This window comes from Pogona vitticeps, chromosome 6 (genome assembly GCF_051106095.1).
Source record: "Pogona vitticeps strain Pit_001003342236 chromosome 6, PviZW2.1, whole genome shotgun sequence".
Taxonomy (NCBI): Eukaryota; Metazoa; Chordata; class Lepidosauria; order Squamata; family Agamidae; genus Pogona; species Pogona vitticeps.
In genome coordinates, this window is record NC_135788.1 from 67,424,430 (window position 1) to 67,445,260 (window position 20,831).

Sequence of the window (20,831 nt, forward strand, 5' to 3'; positions counted from 1 at the left end):
ATGATCAAGAATGATGGGAATTGCAGTATAAAACATCAAGACTGCACCAGTTTGAGGATTGATGTTTTAAGCAGACAAGGGGTGACACACAGGGTTTTTCTTTATGTTCTCCAATCCTTTTTGTTTTGTGTTTTATTTGTCAGGACCTAATTATGCAAAGCACCAATCTGTTTGCATGCCATTTCTAATCTGGTTAGTCATAGCCAGTTCTGATACCTTGCTTATGTCTGACCTATGTGTGCTTAATAGTAGTATAAAATAATTGTGTGATTGTGTAATGCTTTGAAATTAGATAGTACATTATGTGGAATTTTGGAAAGTTGTTCCATAGCATTTTCACATTGAAAATTGGCTGAATTTCTGTTGTTCAGATTTAGGCTGCATAAGACTGATAACATCAGCAGCAAAGGCAATATTTTGGAAATTAAACATTTCTGACTTCTCTCTTGAAGCTCCTTTGTAATCCTTTTCATTGTCACAAAGCTGTGGGAACCAGGGGATTGTTTTCTTTAATTACTGAAAATTGCAGCAGCCAGTTAAGTCACCTCTCTCAGTAGCAGCAATTTTCAGCAATTAAGAACCCCTCCTTCCCATCCCACAGCTCCCATAAATTCTTGATGATGAAAGGGATTACATGAGAATCTGAGGAGCTTCAGAAGACAAATAGGAAATGTTTAATTTCTGAAAAATTGCCACTGATGAGGATGCAATCAAGTCTTGTGCTATATAAGTTACACAATAGGATTTCAGCCATTATGTAAACTTTGTACACCTCCTACAAAGATGGTAAAAAAAAATGTTAAAGTGAACATATATATTTTGGACACAGAAAGGTGAGATAAATGTTTGTGTGATACTAGAAATTGTTAGTTGTCTCAGAAGAAGCAGCTGTATGTAAAGTTTCTAAACATAAAATTTACTGCCTGTTTAAACTGTCCATTTCAGACTCCAATAAACTACATGAAGACACTGCTGCTCCCAGTTGTTCTTGTTGTTTTTTCAGTAATCATTGTGAAGGTAGGTTATTGCTGGTTTATGTTTAGCATGCATTGTATATCGAATGGATGCAATGAAATTAGAGTACACTGAATGCAGGTTTAGTTCATGTGGTACTAAAACATCATCCAAAAGGGGATGATCTTCCTATGCACAAGTGCTGCTAGGGCTGAGATTCCACAGTCCAGAAAGGGCCCCAAACGACTCCTAGATGTTGTTAGCCCATCACAGCATTCACAGAAAAAGAAAGTGCTATTATGGCCAGCCAGCTGGAGTGACAGCCATGCATTGTCATTTTAATTTAGGTTGTTTTTCCAACTAAGTGGCAGTCAGTTGAACCAGTTAGACAGTAGTGTGGGTGACATTGCTACCAATGAAGTGACTGGACCAATGATAAGCACTCTTGTTCTCGCCTGCTCCTACTTTCTCCAGACCGCATCTGATTTTGTTCAGTTTGCTTTCCCTTTCAGACTTGGAAAAATAGTTCACTTTTAAATGGTACGCTGCTTGGTAGACAGGCTGAAGCAGCACTTACCTTTTTAACTGTTTAGTCCTATCAGCCAGCAGAGAGTAGGAGGAAGAATATTGTTTGTGTTGCTGCTGTTACATTACTGAGCTGTCATGGAGCACTGGCATAGCAGGGGAGTGAACATGGGAAGGGGCCTGCTTAAAAGCATCTTGTTTAGAGCCCCCTCAAACCTGGTAGCATGTGTGTTGATATGATGTTGAGTATCAGACCTCCCTTTTTATGCACGTACAAAGGTATGCATGCTAATTTTGTTTTAAAAGAAAATGAAATCCATTCATTTGTCTCTTGTCTGCTTTGGGACAATTATTGTTTTGATATACTGGATAATGTGTAGGTATACTTAGCAGGTGTTGAACTTGGCAAAATGCTTATCTGTACCTTATAGAAAATGGAAAGCACAGTCCAGAAAGCATTGGGTGAAATACAATGTTGTATACACAAAAGGCAGCTTGTGCTTCCTATACAGTATCTTGTTCATGGACTGAAGAGAATGTATAGAACAATTACCCTTTCTGTGCTGTACTGTTACAGGAGAATCAAAGGAAATAAGGTACCTTTGGGGGAGCAGTGCAAGATTCTTCTGCCTGATTTCAAGTAGTTCTGCCCGCCTACCCCAACCTGGAAGATGCATTTCTTAGTGTGTTGTGGGCTGTCCCAAAGTCTCTGAGGAGGGTTTTCAGGACTATAACAAAGGATTCAGGGGAACAAAAATTGACTGTGTGAGCTTCCTTTCATTTGTGCAACAGTAGATTTCAGCCATTAGGCAAAATTAGCTCCACTGAAATGCCTATTGACAAAGCAGAATTTTGTCTGTTCAGGTATGATAGGCCAGTTCAACTTTGGCATGTCTTGAAAACAATATTCTGCCCCTGGCATACTGCAGGGGGCTCACAGACTGCCCCAGATGCCAGAACACACACTTACTTGCACACACACATACAACTGGATGTGACTCAATCTACCTTCCGGTTTGAAAAACAGGCACTTTACCATGTTATACAGTGCTGTGAGAGGATTGTGACATATTTAAAAGGCGAATTACCACTCCCAATGAATTCTAGGATCTGTACTTCACCTTTTTTTTAACAGAAAAAGGGAGGAAGTGAAGGACCAGGCCCCCAAAAAAAACCAGCTTTGATGAGTCACATGGGGCTGTAATGCAGCTCTTTGCCTGTCCCAATCTACAGGAATTAACAATGCAATTCTACACATGTGTACTCTAAATCCAGCTAAGTTCAATAGGACTTGCTTCCATCTAAGTGGGTGTGGAATTATAGCCTACATGGGTTGAGAAAATGTTAACACATTTATTGTCTTAATCATTTGTTCACAGGCAGTTCAGTATATCATGGGTCACGGAAGAAGGTAAATCTCTCTCTCTCTCTCTCACTCACACACACACACACTCACACACACACAAAATGTAGTGAATTGCTGCCCAAAGAACTACCAGTATTCTATGTATCTGAGCCTTGCTCCTCTCATGTACAGTGGGGTCTTGACTTAAGAACGGCTTGAGTTAAGAACATTTTGACTTAAGAACCACTCTCATAGGAAAATATTGACTTGACTTACATACTTAGATTTGAGTTAAGAACTGAAAAAAACCACGTGGGAGGCAGGGAAAGTGCAAAATGTGAACGTTCAGTTAACTGTTGGCCAGTGAAAAGGGTGCCTGTCTGCTTCCTCACTCCTCCCAGCGTTTAGAGAGTGGATTGGGAGTCTTCAGACTGCCTGGTACTGCCTGGACTGTATTTTCCCTGCCTTCCCTGAACCTTTCTTGACCTAAGAAAAAAAGAAACAAAATATCCCCCTCTAGTGGTCGAAGGCGGAATAGCAGCTTCCCATTCGTTTCTATGGACGGAAAAGAGCAGATACGGATCAAATGGTTTTCAATGCATTCCTATGGGAAATGCAGATTTGACCTGAGAACTTTTTGACTTGAGAACCGCCTTCCAATACGGATTAAGTTCTCAAGTCAAGACCCCACTGTACTCCGCCATCCTTTTACCTTTTGATGAGACTCTTGCCATTTCTTCTGGTGTTTCTGATAGCAATGTTGTATCTGCCTCTTTCAGCTACTGCTCATATTAAGAGAGTGAGTCAGTTACTAGCACTAGGCATTACAGTAGAGATTCATATACAGGCATAAGATGCTGTGCTACTTTTGGAAACTATGTTGGCTGATCTTATGTCCTGGAAAAAGTTATTTTATAGGTACTCAGAAGCAGTGAAGGGAAACCTAGAATCCAAATTTTGAGGCTTGTTCAGTTTTTACTAAATGAAACAGAAGTACTTCAGTTATGTCTCAGGCTTTCTACTGATGCTTTGGTAGGTTTCAGAAGACACAAGTTTTTCTGTCAGCATGCTCCAAACAATCTTTTAAAAAGATTTCCAATTCATAATTCACTTGGAATTAAAGCAACATTTGAATTATAGGGGATGTATATAGCATAATGTGCGCCAGATTTTTAAACGCTGTGCAATCTCACAAGATTAAAAGAGACAAAAAACAAGTTAAAAGCTTTATTGATGGATCTCTTGACAGCTGAATAAAACTGTCGCAAGCAAATGGAAAAAAAAACATGCAGTTTATGTTCTGAAGAAGTCTGCCTTCTCAGATATTCAAAGAGCAGAATCAGTTCAAAACATTTCTCCAGAAGAAATTGTTTTCATTTTCTGGGTTGCCTAGAACAGTGGTCCCCAACCTTGGGCCTCCAGATGTTCTTGGACTTCACCTCCCAGAAATCCTGGCCAGCAGAGGTGGTGGGGAAGGCTTCTGGAAGTTGTAGTCCAATAACATCTGGAGGCCAAAGGTTGGGGACCACTGCTCTAATGTATGCAGGTCAGACATCTGCCCTTGTGGATCTGGTGAGATAGAATCCATTGAGCATGTGATGCTCAGATGTAACAGGCATAACAAGATTTGAGGAAAATATATTACACCTCTCTTAAAAGACATGACAAGCCAGTCAGACTCGGACTACTGTAACCAATTGTTAATTGATCAAAATTGGATTACTACAGAACTGGTAGCGAAATTTTGGGTGCCATGCCATAGTAGCCAGAATACAGAGCCAAACTTAGACATTGGTTATATTTGTAGTTTTATTGTTTTTTGCTTATTTGACTTGGCTTTTGGCAGTATATGTCAGTACTTGAAGCTCTGCATTTAATTTTGTTTTATGTATATGGCTTGATGCTGTAACAATAGACGTATGTAAGTTTGCTCTGGTCCACACAGTCAAAGCCTTTTGCATAGCCAATGAAGAAGAAGTAGATCTTTTTCTGGAACTCTCTGGCTTTCTCCATAATCCAGTGCATGCTAGCAATTTGGTCTCTAGTTCCTCTGCCCCTTCAAAATCCAGCTTGTATTTCTGGAGGTTCTCGGTCCACATACTGCTGAAGCCTACCTTGGTGGATTTTGAGCATAAACGGTAGTTGGAGCATTCGTTGGCACTGCCCTTCTTTGGGATTGAGATGTAGACTGATCTTTTCCAATCCCCTGGCCACTGCTGAGTTTTCCAAACTTGCTGGCATATTGAGTGGAGCATCTTAACAGCATCATCTTTTAAGATTTTAAATAGTTCAACTGGAACGCCATCACCTCCACTGCCCTTGTTGTTAGCCAGGTTTTCTAAGGCCCACTTGACTTCACTCTCCAGGATGTCTGGCTCAAGGTCAGCAACCACACTATCTTTGTTGTCCGGGATATCCAAATCTTTCTGATATAATTCCTCTGTGTATTCTTGCCACTCTTTCTTGATGTCTTCTGCTCCTGTTAGGTCCCTCCCATTTTTGTCCTTTATCATGCCCATCTTTGCACAAAATGTTCCTTTAACATCTCCAATTTTCTTGAACAGATCTCTGGTTTTCTATTTTATATTCTTTTCCTCTATTTCTTTGCACTGTTGATTTAAGAAGGCCCTCTTGTCTCTCCTTGCTATTCTTTGGAAGTCTATGTTCAGTTTTCTGTAACTTTCCCTACTTCCCTTGCATTTTCCCCCTTCTCTGCTATTTGTAAGGCCTCATTGGACAGCCACTTTGCTTTCTTGCATTTCCTTTTCTTTGGGATGGTTTTTGTTGCTGCCTCCTGTACAATGTTACGAGCCTCCATCCATAGTTCTTCAGGCACTCTGTCCACCAAATCGAGTTCCGTGAATCTGTTCTTCCACTGTGTATTCATAAGGGATTTGGTTTAGATTATACCTGACTAGCCCAATGGTGCTTCCTACTTTCTGCAGTTTAAGCTTGAATTTTGCTATGAGAAGTTGGTGATCAGAGCCACAATCATCTCCAGGTCTTGTTTTGGCTGACTGCATAGAGCTTCTCCATCTTTGGCTGCAGAGAATATAATCAATCTGATTTCGATGTTGCCCATCTGGTGATTTCCATGTATAGGGTCGCCTCTTGTGTTGTTGGAAAAGAGTGTTTGTGATGACCAGCTTGTTCTCTTAACAAAACTCTATTAGCCTTTGCCCTGCTTCGTTGTGAACTCCAAGGCCAAACTTCCCTGTTGTTCCTTTTATCTATTGGCTCCCTACTTTAGCGTTCCAATCCCCTAGAATGAGAAGAACATATTTCTTTGGTGTCCGTTCTAGAAGGTGTTGTAAGTCTTCATTGACTTGGTCAATTTCAGCCTCTTCAGCATGGATGGTTGGTGCATAAACTTGGATTACTGTGATGTTGAAAGGTCTGCCTTGGATTCGTATTGAAATCATTCTGTCATTTTTTATATTATGTCCCAATACAGCTTTTCCCACTCTTTTGATGACTGTGAGGGCTACTCCATTTTTTCTACAGGATTCTTGCCCACAATCATAGATATGATAATCGTCTGAACTGAATTCGCCCATTCCCATCCATTTTAGTTCACTGACACCCAGGATGTCAATGTTTCTTCTTGCCATCTCCTGTTCGATCACATCCAGCTTCCCAAGGTTCACAGATATTACATTCCAGGTACCTATGCCGTATTTTTCTTTGCACCATCAAACTTTCCTTTCACTTTCACTTCCAGGCACATTCACAGCTGAGCATCCTCTTTGCTTTGGCCCAATCACTTCATTAGCTCTGGAGCTACTTGTAGTTGTCTTCCACTCTTCCTCAGTAGCATGTTGGACGCCTTATGACCTGAGAGTCCCATCTTCCAGCATCATATCTTTGTTAGCGACATGGTGTAGACCATCAATATGTGTCACTCATTACAGATTAGACCTTTGAGCCCAGAAAGATGTTGCATTTGGATGGGCTGTTATCTCCTCAGTTCTTGCGTAACTCCCACTTCAAATATAGCTTGCCAGTCATCCCTTTTGTGTGCATTACTCACCATAACGATGGTTCTTTGAGTGGTGATCTGTGTATCCATACATCCTGCCCACCTCACCTCTTGTTTCGTCCTTCTGCCTTGCACTGGACAGCTAGGAGAGCAGAGCCGTACTTGAATGGTGTAGGCAAAGAGGCATTTTCGTTTTTTAGGCTCTGGAACTTTCTAAAGTGGTATTTGCAGAGGCAAATGGTTTACTACTCAAAGAATCATAGTTGTGGTGAGTAACCATGTCTTCTGGTACCTAATGTTTTTCTTCATCAGCAGAGATTTAAAAGATATTCAAAATAAGAGAGCTGCTTTTGTAAAGTGCAGAGCATTTATCTAGGTCATTCTGAACAAAAGCCAGAACAAGGATAAATGTCAGCTATGAAGAGTTTCAGCTTTTCATTTTCCTAGAAGTCCGTAAAGATCTATAGGGCTCTTAGGACCGTGTTCAGGTGTCAGCATTTTGACCTGACACTTGTATGTGTATATGGAAAAGGTAGTATAAACCTTGGAGTGCCTTATCTTGTTGTGTAATCCATCAAGTGGATTCTCACTTGAGGTCTCAGTGAGCAGACAGGTAAAAGAAAGCGCTTTCCCAACATCATTTACAAGAAAAATGCAGTTGTTGTTTCTACAGTGATTTGAATATAAGCAAGTTCTCTGCCTGGACTGCAGTTTCTTTGCATTCAAAGCTGCTGACAAACACAGACTTTAATTCATTGTCATTTCAGGATGTTCTTTTAAATAGTGCTTCCCCAGAAAATGATAGTTAATCAACCCTGATACTGGAGTTCTCAGGATACATCAGAGCATCTGTATGTGTATTGGTGTATACAAACTGTGGGTTGGTGTGGACTTACAGCTTTTTAGTAATGTAAAAATTGTATAAATTTAGAATATTGCAACCCCTTTCAGTTTAGTTTGCTGGTAAATCGAAGATTTAGTCCATAAATAATCAGTGTAGGAATATTGCTAAGCACAATATTTATGTTGGTGTTTTGTGTTTGTTTACCCAGACAGGGGGATCCTTTTATTCATGGAGAGGTAAGAGTCTCATTCTCCATGGTTTTAGTTATCATTTGTTTCTGTCAGATGTATTAGAAAAATTATTTTTCTAAGAAATGGACTAAGGGCTGCAGAATATTGAACAGGAGAAACAAGGAAACAACTTGTTATTGAAAGCCTTTGGGAAGCAAGATTGTCTTCTGTGGCAAAATTAATTAGCCCATTCAGCCCTTCAACTTCAGAATGGTTGGTGGATTATGGATTTCTCTTTGGAAAGAAAGTATATCCCTCTTTTAGTAAAATTTAAGAAAGGTGGTATTAACCTGAGAAGTAAGGTAAGAAAAATATTATACTCCTAATTCTGACTGGTTAAAGTGGAGGTGTTAAGGTGGAAGTGGAAGAACCCATAGTTGCCCCATCTCTCGGAAACAAACAGGATGTCTCCTTTTAGAAAGCTTATCCACGGAAAATATGAGAAGAAACGTGAGTAACATCAGTAACACTAAGTATTAATTTAAGTTGAAGGAAAGTTCAGATAAGTTACAATGATGAAAAGATAGTTAGGAAATCCTGAAGAGGTCACTGTCAATCTTCCTACTCCCTCCCATTGCAAAGACACCAATCTCCAGCGTAAGCAGAGTTGCACCCAGTATATGGGGATTCTGAGAAACTAGAATCTGGTTTCTCCCCAACTTGTGGCAGCTGTTTTGCTGCCGAATACCAGTGACAGAAGACTGAACTTGGCTCCTGGACTTATTAGAGTTGCCAGTCCCTGGTGTAGGGGCCATGACTATGCAGCAATAGAGTCATATTTATTTGAATAACTGAGCTAATCTTTGTACTTCTGAAAGTTCAGAGTTAAGTTTCATGCTAATTATTGGATAAGAGTGCTAATGTGAGGTAAAACGGATAAAATCAAATTCAGTACAATAATTTAGATAAGATACAGAAATTTAGGCATTTCAGTTAAAAAAAACAATAATGTGGGGCGGAACAACAGCAGTTTCAGCAGAAATTCAGAGTATCCGGTCTTTTCCATGTATTTCATTCTGTGGGATAGTCATACTTCTTCACTGTTCTTTTCTCCTATTATTATTTCTAGTCCATCTTTTTTCTTGCTCATCATCAAACACACAGGGTTAAAATATATGAATGCATGACTCCGCAGAAGGAAGAGTTTAAGTAAAAATGCAACAATAGTGTATTTTTTGTCCAGAATCCAGTTGGTAATTTACCCATGCATAAGTGAAATTGTGTATGTTGCAAGCAGTGAACTGCCATTAATTAATGAGATGAAAGTGTTTTGAAGTGCTTTTAGTGAGCAATTAAAATGTTTCCTTTTGTGTTTTATTTGCAGATAGTGTACCATGCACTGCAGCTTATGTTTTTTACAGTTCTTGCTTTTTTAATTATGAGATTAAAGCTGTTTCTAACACCTCATATGTGCATTATGGCATCTCTGATATGTTCAAAACAAGTAAGTTACATTTTATTTTTCATACTACCTGATATAGTGGAAAGACATTTACAATTAAAGCATCTCCATATGCCAGCTAATTATTGTCTTTCATTATTTTGTTATGAAACTGAAATTGTTTGCTGTCATTATCACATACTGGCAGAAATTCAGCAGTGTAGTTTATGCTGCATAAAGGTGGTGATGTCATCAGCTACGATACCTTTTTCAGGAACTAAACCATTCTGAATTGTCCCGCCCTCAATAGTCCTGAAATTCCATTAGGATCTGTTTCATTGGGAGGAAGCTGCTGGGGACTGCGGGACAGGGAGACCTTTAATTTCCAAAAATCTTATGCATCTGATAACATTGTCAGCTTTATTCCTGGTAAATTACACTGATGGATTTCAGCCAATGAATATACAGAATGACAAAAGGTCCCCCCAGTTTCATTCTGCATGTTCCTCTTGAAGATGATAGTAACTTTAATGCATGTTGTTAAATAGGGCTTAAAAGAGCAGATTGTTTTAGATTGCTGTTTATTAAAGCTTTTATTTTACAATGTTGTGATTGTTGGTGAAGATATGTCAAGTATTTTATATTTTAGTTTCAATTAATTATATTTTATTTATTTATTTATTTAATTTATATCCTGCCTATCTAGTCGTGGTGGACTACTCTAGGCGGCCTGTTTTCTAATTTTGTCCTATCTTTTTGAGGAGACTTTACCTCAAATGTTAATAGAAATATTTTAAGTAAATGTAAAAAATGCTGCCATCATTAGTGTACAGTGTACTAATTCTTTCATGTAATGTGATTAAACTTTCCAAAAATGAGTTGAAAAAGAAGCGTGAATGGTCCGTAAATGTAATGGCCTTTTCATTTCCTTGTGTAGCTGTTTGGATGGGTCTTCCACAAAATCCAGCCTGCAACATTTGTCATTGCAGTTTTAGCAATGATGTCATTTGAAGGAATAGCAAACATTCAAAAGGAATGGAAAGTTAAGGGAGAATTTAGCAACTTGCCTCAGGAGGAACTTTTATTGTGGATAACAGCAAATACCAAACAAGGTAAAAAGCTAAAACTGACCACCACTACCCATTTTGTGTTTTATGGAGCTTCAAACCAAAGGATCATGCTCTTGAACATTAAGTCCAACAGAGTTTTTGTAAATATGGTCTGCAAATTACTGTTTGAATACTAACAAATTTACTCTGTACATGAAACTCTAATATACATTTTGAGGAATGGGTTATTACTTCAAAATAACAAATAAGGATTTGTAGGAAGAATTTGAAAAATTAACGGAAGTAAATATAATTTTAAATTTGCCTCTAGAAATGAAATAGTACTTTTGAAATAGTTATCAGATAGTAGTTTTATGCATCTTAATGGGTACTGATTTTATAGTGTTTTTTTAAACAACTTTGTGTATTTTTAGAGTGCTGTTTCCATTTGTTCCAGTATTTTTAGATACTTTAAAAATATATTTCAGATGCAGTTTTTGCAGGTACAATGCCTATAATGGCAAGTGTAAAATTGTCTACCCTTCGACCAATTGTGAATCATCCTCATTATGAAGATGCAGGGTTACGGTAAGTCTCTTCATTCATATTTCAATTTAGCTATGTTGTAATATAGCTCTACACTGTGTCAACATTTTTATTGGCTGTTAACCTGATAGTCTTTGTTCAGCATGGAAGTATATGCAACAAGGCTTCTAAATACTGTGAGAATCATCCACGCCATTGCCACTCTGAATTACACAAGTGGAGTTTTGCATAGTCTGGTGCTTCTTAGGGAATTTCTGAAGATTCCATCACAAGTACCATGTTTTATCTTATTGCTGTAGTCCTCCCTCCCTTCCCCTTTTATGATTTTGTGAGCAGTTGTGAGAATATGCAAGCAAAAAACTAACATAACTTGTAGATAACAAATCCGGACGTTATGGCTATCTTGAATCAGTCAAGTCCTTGAATGGAGGTCTTATGAGGCTTTTTTTTTAAAAAAAAAAAAACCTTTCTCTTCCATTTTAATGATTATGCAGTTGGCCTACATATTACCAAAGTCCATATTTTTTAAAAAATGGGACCTAGCAACTGGAAAATAGTATGAAAAGATCCAAAAGAAAGCAATACAAAGCTTGTTTATTCTTTGGGAGAGGAATTAAAGTTGACCGTTTGATGCTCACTTTAAATCACTTGGGCAATTCTAAGTTGACTTGTTAATTGGTTTAACATGGCATTATGCTGTTGAGATGTATTGGTTTTTTAATTGCTTAAAACATAAACTTAGTGATTGATAGACTGGATGAGAGTGAATAAACTGATATTAATCCAGACAAGACAGAGGTGCTTCTGGTCACTTGATAGGCAGAGCAAGGAGTCAGGATGCAGCCTGTGCTGGATGAGTTTACAATTCCTCTGTAAACACAGGTGCACAGCTTGGGGTTGCTCCTTGATTCATCTCTGAGCCTGGATGCCCAGTTTTTGTTGGTGGCCAAGAGTGCCTCTGCACAATTAAAACCAGTGCCCGAGCTGGGCCCATTCCTGGAGATGTCTGATTTGGCCATTATAACAAATGCCTTAGGTACATCCCGACTGGATTTCTGTAACACACTCTGCCTATGAAAAGGGTCAGGAAACTTCAGTGGATCCAAAATTTGGCAACAAGATTATTGACTTGGGCTGGTCACAGGGTTCACATAACTCTCATTACAGCAGCTCCACTGGCTGACAGTTTGTTTTGGGGCAGAATTCAAAGTGCTGTATCTCCCTTTATGAGCTTGCTCAGGTGTTAAGATCACCAGGAGAGGCCTTTCCCTTGATCCCACCACCTTCACAGGAGTGGGCCTTCTCTGTTGCTGTTCCTAGACTTTGCAGCTCCCTGTCACAGAAGGCCCCATCTTTGTTGTCCTTCCACAAGAAGGCAAAGACCTTTCTCTTCAGGCAAGCTTTCCCTCACTGACTGGCTGCCTGATTGGTTTTTTTTAATGGATTTTGTGCCTTACTGCTTTTAATGTATTTTTAGTGTTGCTTTTGTTTACTTTTTTTTTTAGGTTTAGTATAGTATATGCTTACTGCTATAAGCTTTACAGTGGACCCTTTACTTATGGAATTAATCTGTATTGGAACGGTGGCTGCAGGTTGAAAAGTCTGTAGGTCGAGTCTCTATTGACCTTTAATGCATTGAAAACTGATTGATGCTGTAAACGGCCATTTTTGTTCCATTTTGTTTTTTTCTGGTCTTTAGATCGATTCTCTGGCTGCAAGTCGAACCTAAATTTTGTGGCCAGAGAAGTCTGTAACTCGAAAAGTCTGTAAGTCAAGCCGTCTGTAAGTCGAGGGTCAACTGTAATATTGTCTTTTAACGATGTAAACTGCCTTGCATCCTTTTTAAGGAGGAGGGCAGGGTAAAAATAATTTTCATAAATAAATTTGTGCTCCTATGGGTGCTTTGCATTCAAGACTGCATTTATAAATGTTTATTCTTTGAGTTTGAGCTATTATTGTCTTTGTGTTTCATTTCCTTTGGTTCTCATCTTACTAATTGTCCGTATTCTCCAATGATATTAATAGACAAGTATAAGTACCCTTTCCATTAGAATATTCTGTGCCACTGATGAGGTACATAGTATATAAAAATGTATGCCAGAACAAATCAGCTGTTTCCAGGATACACAGTCTTTGTCACTTTGCTTCAGGGATTAAATAGATATTATTTCCATAAATTATTTTTCATGTTTGGTTGATATGTACTTGGTTTTCTCTTCTCCAAAGGGCAAGAACAAAAATAGTTTATTCCATGTATAGTCGAAAACCAGCAAAAGAGGTGAAAAGGAATTTAGTAAAGATGGGAGTGAATTACTACATTTTAGAAGATTCTTGGTGCCTCAGACGTACTGGGTGAGTAACCAGTGGGAGATCTTGCAGACTGTCCTGAAATGATAAAGAGATGGAACGTTATCTGTACAAAGACAGGATAAGATACAGCATGTGTCCTCATTTTGGAGAGTCTCCTGCCAGTCCCCTCAGGAACATATCTTTATCACTTTTGAAACATTAAGAGTGTGTGCGCCTTTGAAATCCTAATAAGATATCTTAGTCTTAGATACTGACCAGAAACCTGTTAACAAATTACATAATCATTAATTCTTTAGTATAAGTTTTTGTGGAGAATAGCCACTAGTTAAGAAGTTGGGATTTGCATTGTCATGTGACCAGTAAGTGACACCAAATGCAAATACTGATTTCCTAATTCAGTTCGCCACTGACATTTATGTCAGCAGGCCTTAGATTCTGATTGTTCTATTTTTAATTTTTAATTCAAACTGATGATAGATCTGTTTGAACATAATAAAATTTAAGTGTTGCTTTTGTGGCCACTCTTAAATACAAGATGATCTTATCTTTTTCTTTGCTGTTTACATCATGAATGTTAGTAAATCCAGTGTGCTCTCCAAATATTCTGTGCTGTTGCTGTGCTTCCTTGACTATATAACATTGGCTTTTGATTTTTAATAGATGCTGTAATATTTGTTAACCTTCAGTAAAAATTGACGACTTGATAAACCTGTGTTTTCATAGTAACATTATGAAGGCACATTTCAGCAGTACTGGGAGGCATTATTTCACTGGACAGAATCCTTTTTGTTTTACCGGTCATGTGGTGATCTATTGAGAGTGAAGTTTTTGTTTCTCACCTTTTCCACAAGTGGTTTGTCCCATGCAGATACTCTTCTGCATGGGAGAGTTCTGTGCTTTCCAAAGGCCAGTTTTTGTTCAGATGCAAGTTAGAGATTGTGTGGCGTGCTGTGCACACAGGGCATTACACTCTGCATTTCCTTAACTAGGACAAGCTTTGTGAACAAAGTTTCATGCTGCAACTTAAATGTACCCTAGAATAAAATTCAAATTGCAGTGTGCAATATTCATGGCGGGAAAACATCTCATGCCTATCTCTCCTTGTAAAAAAAACCCTCTGGACAATCAGAACCTCTTGAACAATTTGGGTGGACCTGTTAAAGGGCTCTGTCATGGGGAGAAATCACTCAAATTGGACTTGGACTGGTTAATGAAAGGAGGGTTCGTTTGTTTTTGTCCTCTTTTCCTTCAGCAGTATTTTTGTTGTTTAGTCGTTAAGTCATGTCCGACTCTTCATGATCACATGGACCAGAGCACACCAGGCCCTCCTGTCTTATACTGCCTCCTGGAGTTTTTTCATGTTGGTAGCTTTGATGACACTTTCCAACCATCTCATCCTTTGTCGTCCCCTTCTCCTCTTGCCTTCACACTTTCCCAGCATCAGGGTCTTTTCCATGGAGTCTTCTCTTTATGAATGGCCAAAGTATTGAAGCCTCAGCTTCAGGATCTGTCCTTCCAGTGAGCACTCAGGGTTGATTTTCTTCAGAGCTGAAGTACCCATCATAGCCTGTCACAAATTGTTTAAAGGCCCCCAGGCTCAGAAGCTTCAGGGGCAACGAATGTCACCTTTCTTAAGTAATATCCAAGCAATTGTGGAGGAAAATATTCTTCTTCATATATTCATCTCTTGTGTGATGGCGAGAGGAGAAATATCTTCATTGTCTCATCCCCTCTGATGCCCTCCTACCAATTTCCTTGCATTAGAGTGGGGAGAAGATCTGAAATGGGGAACCATCTTCATATGCAAGCTCCTGATATAATTTAGGTTGTTCAGTCATATGAAATTCTAATCATGTCAGAATCCTCTGTGCATATAGGAAGACATAAGACATAAGAAATTTATTTGTCATTGCGCTCACAAGTGGGTGCAACGAAATGTGGTGCTCTTCCCCAAGGTAAAACTGGACAACACTACAAAAAAAAAGTTAAAATATACACAACTTTCACCATCCAAATACAGATACCCCGTTTTCTCTCAGCAATTAAAATTCCACCAAAAACCTATGGCCCCGCATTTAAACTCAGTACTGCACTTGGGTAAAAACTGTTCTTGAATCTGCTTGTCCTTGCTTTCAATACCCTGAATCTCCTTCCTGATGGTAATAGTTTAAAGAGCTGATATCCCGGATGAGAGGAGTCTTTCAGTATGTTAGATATCTTCCTCTTACATCTGTTCTTATACAATTCTTCCAAAGAGAGGAGTGAACAGCCAATGATGTTTTGGGCCGTCTTAATCACCCTTTGAATTGCCTTTTTCTCTGCCACTGTGCAGCTCGTGAACCATACACAAAGACAGTAGGATAATATGCTCTCAATCGAACTCCGATAAAAGGTGGTTAACAAACTCTCAGTCAATTGTTGTTTTCTAAGAATCCTTAGAAAATACAACCGTTGTTGCACCTTCCTGATTAACGCAGTGGTGTTTGCACTCCAAGTCAGGTCATTTGTTATGATGGTCCCAAGAAACTTACATTCAGCCACCTGTTCCACACAAACTCCATCTATATACAGTGGCTGAATGTCTGCTCTTTTTTCCCTATAGTCCACTATGAGTTCCTTGGTTTTTTGGATGTTAAATAAAAGATTGTTTTTTTTTGCACCAGCAGGATAGCTGTAATACCTCGTCCCGATACGCAGACTCATCATCCCCAGAGATAAGTCCTACTAGTGTAGTATCGTCTGCAAATTTGATAATCCTATTACTGGCATGGTTATTGGTGCAATCCGATGAATAAATGGAGAACAGTAGTGGACTAAGGACACAGCCTTGTGGAGTGCCAGTGCTGAGTATCTTGTCAGTAGAGATGTAGTCATTCAGTTTAACCCTTTGTGGACGATTTGTTAAAAAATCCAAAATCCACAGACAGATAGTGTCCTGCACTAGATCTTCTGAAAGATATGAGACTAGTAGTGGACATGAGTGTCTGCTTTCTAGTGACCAGTGACCAACTGAATGAAAGGCAGACCAGACAGATCCTCAGTCTCTTAAGGGTAATCAAAAGGGCAAGTACAAATGATCATACTGGGTCAGTACACAGTGAAGATAGAAGCAAATGGTTCAATGGATCAGGCAAAATAATAGCTAACATACAAGCAATTATACCATAAACTACAGACCTACTTGCATGTCAGTTCAAACAGGAAGTGTCCAGATTTATCCTGAGAAGATCAATTGAGGAGGAAATTGACAAGGCAAGAGAAGCAATTAGAGATACAGACCGGGTTGTTAACAGGGTGGCGAAGCAAGTAGACGTTCAACCAGCAGGGCAGAGTTGCCACTGTTCTGCTTATTACAGTGATGTTCTCTCTAGGAGGTATTTTACTCCCAAAAAGGCCTGCCTTGATGCAGATACTGCAGTGGGTTCCCTCATGCCTGGCTTATGGCTTTATTTGCTTTTGGTTTCTTTGGCTAGGAGGAGGCCCTATCTTCTCCTCAGACTTCAGACCCCCTGCATCTGCAATGTTTTCCTCAATTGCCTTGGAGGGTCCTGGCTGATCATGAGCTACCTATTTCCCTGTGCCATTTTGTTCTAGATGCTCAGGATCCTCTGTGTGGAGGATTCCTCCAGTACAAGAATGACATGGTCGGGATCACCTAAAGCAGCCCTGTTCCTCCTTTCTGTGTTGCTCATCACATACTTATGAATGTCTGAAGAGGCATTTGTTTCACTTGTATAAAATAGTTTTCTTCTTGCTTTTCCCAACCAAATGCCATTCACTGATAGCATTTTTATGTATCTTTTAGGCCTGGCTGTAGCATGGCAGAAATTTGGGATCTAGAAGATACTATCAATGCTGGAAAAGTTCCATTATGCAACGTTATGAGCAGGAATTCCAGACCATACTTCAGAACAGTATTCAACAACAATGTATTCAAAGTATTAGAAGTTACTGCATAATGACAGTACAACATACTGATTAGAATACTGGACTTTTAAACATAAGAAAATGAAAATATTTTCAAATACAATAGGATCCCCATATCTACAGGAATAGGATCCATGGTTTCACTTTCCAGTGGTTTATTACAGCCCTATATACATCATACAAGAATGCCCAGTTGTGGCCTTTGTCCCACCTCCTTGTAAGTTTTATATATATATAGGGTTCATACATCCACAGTTATAGTTATCTATGGTAGATCATGGAACCAGTCCACTGTTGATACTGGGGTCCTGCTGTATGACTATTTTATTCTTGGGTCAGTTTTTTTAAAATTTGCTGTGCAAATGTTTCTGATCTAAACAAATATTGATCCAAAGCACATAAGGAAAACTGGCTATCTTTAAACCTTGAATAACTAGGAAATAACCAATGGTGATACAGGATTTTAAGATGCCATACATAGTCATAACATATTGTTAAACTCATATCCCCAGCATGTTTTTCATATCATGCTTTATAAATCTGTATAGTTTTGTGAAGAAGTTGAATAATTTCCACTATTGCGTTTATATGCAAGAGACTGTTAGTTTTATTGAAACTTTTTTAAAAGTGTCATTGATATTTTTAGGTCATTCTAGAGTAAATTGTAGTTTTTAGATCATTTTAGAACTTTTGTTCTATGTGGAGATTGTTCTGAACAACTTTGGCCTTATACACAAGAACATACAAAATACATATTCTGCCATTTTTCTTTGGGAGTTGCCAGAATCAGACTACTGAAACTAGAGATGCTGACTCAGAAGCAGCACCCAGAGGAGGTGAGCAGAGAAACCAGAGTGCTGCCTCTGAGTGGGCGCCTGCTGGAGGAGGCAAGCCTGGGAACTGCAGAGCATCTGTTGGCCAACTGTCAGATCTGCACAAACTAGTGATTTTTGCCAATCTCTAACTGAAACTCATTTGCTGTAAGCCGTATTTTTGTGACTAACTATTGAAACGTTTGCTATCACAAGTTTTGCTAACAAATTTTGCACATATTAAACTTTAGCAAGGAGATTATTTGCCTTTGTGCAGTAATACAGAAGACATTTGTTCTCTTTGCAGAAGAAGTCTAAATTGATAGGACATAATACATTACACAATAAATAAAATATAACCAGTCAGCCAGGGTAAAACAAAATACCAGATAAACTTTTTTTGTGTGTGTAGCTTCAGTACACATCTTCAAATAAAGTTACCATTTGACAGGGAAATCAGCAACATGACAAACATTAATACAACACTATTCTCTTGTCAAATTTTTATAGAAGTGTAATTTGATTTCTGCCATGAGTAAGATTCTGGTGATGATGCACACATTTCGGATTGGTAGTCCAGATTTGTTGCAGTGGAGGAAGAAGATATGCTGCAGAAACAACTATATGCTTTTGAACTGCCAAAAAAAAAACATCTTGCAAGTCATTTAATTCGCAGCCATCTGGAAAAAAATTTCAATCACTGGTTGAATTTACTTTCTGTATTGCAAATCACAGCTTTTATTTTCCAATTGCCAGTAGCAATGTTTTGAACGTACAGTCGTGTAGCAGAAGCGTGAGGCAGCACAGCCTAAGAAAGGAGAACCTGGAAGTTGAAAACCTGTTTTCATTAAGATGCAGTTGGAGCCCATTTTCCATCATTTCTGATCATTGACCATGCTGGTGCAGGATGATGGAAGTTTTAATCCAATATCTAGAGAGCCTCCACTAAATAGTTCTAATTTGAAAAACTTGTATGTTTTAAATTTATTAGACTGGACCACTAATGAAGTATTGGGCAGTGAAAAATAACTTTTAAGAAGTAGGAAATAAGAGTCATTATTTTGTAATTAAATATATAATACAATGCAAAAATATTGTATTTTTATGAATTTTGTGCAAATTGTTGATGTTCATTGTTAATAAAAGCTTTGTTCATATTTGTGCTTCCATCTAACCATCTTTTTGCAGCAAATATTTAGAGACTGAAAGACTGTTCCAGAAGTTAATGCTGCGTAGTCACTTGTTCCAAAATAAATTACTTGATTTACAACTCATGAAGGTCTTGAGGTTCCTGTGCAATCCCTTTCATTCTCTGGAAGCCATTGGGAGCCATGGAGCTTGAGGGGGTAGTCTTTAATTACCAACAAAAGCTGCCTCAGGAATGACTTTACTGGCGGTGGTGGCAGCAGTTTTCACTAATTAATGATTCCCCCACCCCCACCCCACCCCCAGCATGCAGCTCCCAATGGCTTCTTGACAACAAAAGGATTCCATGGGAGCCTCTGGACTTTTGTGTGGAGGGCTTGGAAGTGTTTTATTTTAAAAAAATCATTGTAATGTTATAGAACAGGACTTCAGCCAGAAAATGTTCTTCATCTACCCTTGCCCCACCTACTACTGAGTTGTAAATATTTTCTATTAAATTTGTTTGCAGTAATTACAAGGTAATATCACAATACAGCCGGTAAGGCTTTCAGGAGGCATGTTGGACCATCTTGTTTATTATTATTATTATTATTACAATTTTTAATGCTAAAGACATAAAGAAAGAGCACCACAGAAAGAGAGCTGGACAGAACACACAGGAGACATGGAAGTGCAGTGATAATAATAAAAAGATCTATGCATAAAGTTTTGTAAAAAGCTTCTAAAAATCTTAAGATTTGTCCTTGTGAAGTTACAGTTTGTATCCTATATATTTCTATGTTAATAGAGATGCAAGATGTTCCATTAATTAAATGACAGGAGGTTAGTATGTGTCTTTTAAGTGTGACTTTTGGGGGTTGGGGTGGGCATTTTTGATGCATCCTTGACCTGTTTTAAGTGCACAGTGACTCTTATTTATCTTACTCCTGCTCAAGATAAAAAGCACACTCCTGGCACAGACAGTGGTAGACATGTTAGTGTACAGACTACATGTTGTGTTAGCTTGATTGTAATAGCTCTGCTTCAGTTCAGTCTGTGACTGCTGTTAAGCTTACTAATGTTGGAGATTGTAGTTGGCCAAAAGGGTATAGACAATGTGCTATAAGCAGAAATTGGCAGACCATGGCATTCCATGTAGGAAATAAAGACTGAAACTTTGTTGCTTAGTGTAGTAATTTGCAACTAGAGTGGGCCTATTGAATCAGAGGAACTTATGCAGGAATTGACTCACCAAATCACCAGTGAGTCAGTGGACCTACTCTAGTTGTGACTTACTACTAAGCAGCAGGATTCCAGTCAGAGACTCCCTTTCCTACAACTAATGGTAGTATCATGGTGCAGGAGTACAGATGTTTGCAAATAACGACTCTTCAGAACACCATCAAACAAAGAATTACATACCATTCTGCCTGACCTATCAGACTGAATCTGTGGAAAAAACATGTATGTTCTGAGCAAACTACAGGATAGGTTTCTTCTCAATAGCAAGCATTTTTTTAATCATATTGTAAACTTGTATTTTCAAAAGGTAAAATAATTTTCCAAAATAAAAGCTCACGCGATTATGATTAACTAGACATTTTCTACTGAGAGCAATTGTACCCACCACCTTGAGTGAAAACTGGTTCCATCTGAATAAAAAAGTAGTTTGAAGCATCACTTCAGTTAAGCTTTCTTGGGCGCTTCAGTGACGTGGATGAAATGTAGTTGAAACACAAAAGTTGACCAGTATTATACAAGACAAGGGAAAGCCACAAGTCTAACAGAGCAAGAAGCAGGTGCT

At 38.6% G+C, this 20,831-nt stretch overlaps 1 protein-coding gene across 1 annotated transcript in view; it reads left to right on the forward strand.

Annotated features, from left to right (window-relative positions):
• DPY19L1 (dpy-19 like C-mannosyltransferase 1) overlaps window positions 1-19,059 on the forward strand; it is a 79,571-nt gene extending 60,512 nt beyond the window's left edge. Inside the window, exons 16-23 of the mRNA XM_020788160.3 lie at window positions 946-1,017; window positions 2,859-2,890; window positions 7,856-7,883; window positions 9,202-9,321; window positions 10,196-10,370; window positions 10,796-10,895; window positions 13,080-13,205; window positions 16,969-19,059. Of these exons, the coding sequence (XP_020643819.3) occupies window positions 946-1,017; window positions 2,859-2,890; window positions 7,856-7,883; window positions 9,202-9,321; window positions 10,196-10,370; window positions 10,796-10,895; window positions 13,080-13,205; window positions 16,969-17,122 (807 nt within the window). The 3' untranslated portion in view covers window positions 17,123-19,059. The remainder of the gene's footprint in view (window positions 1-945; window positions 1,018-2,858; window positions 2,891-7,855; window positions 7,884-9,201; window positions 9,322-10,195; window positions 10,371-10,795; window positions 10,896-13,079; window positions 13,206-16,968) is intronic.
• Window positions 19,060-20,831: the final 1,772 nt, after the last annotated feature.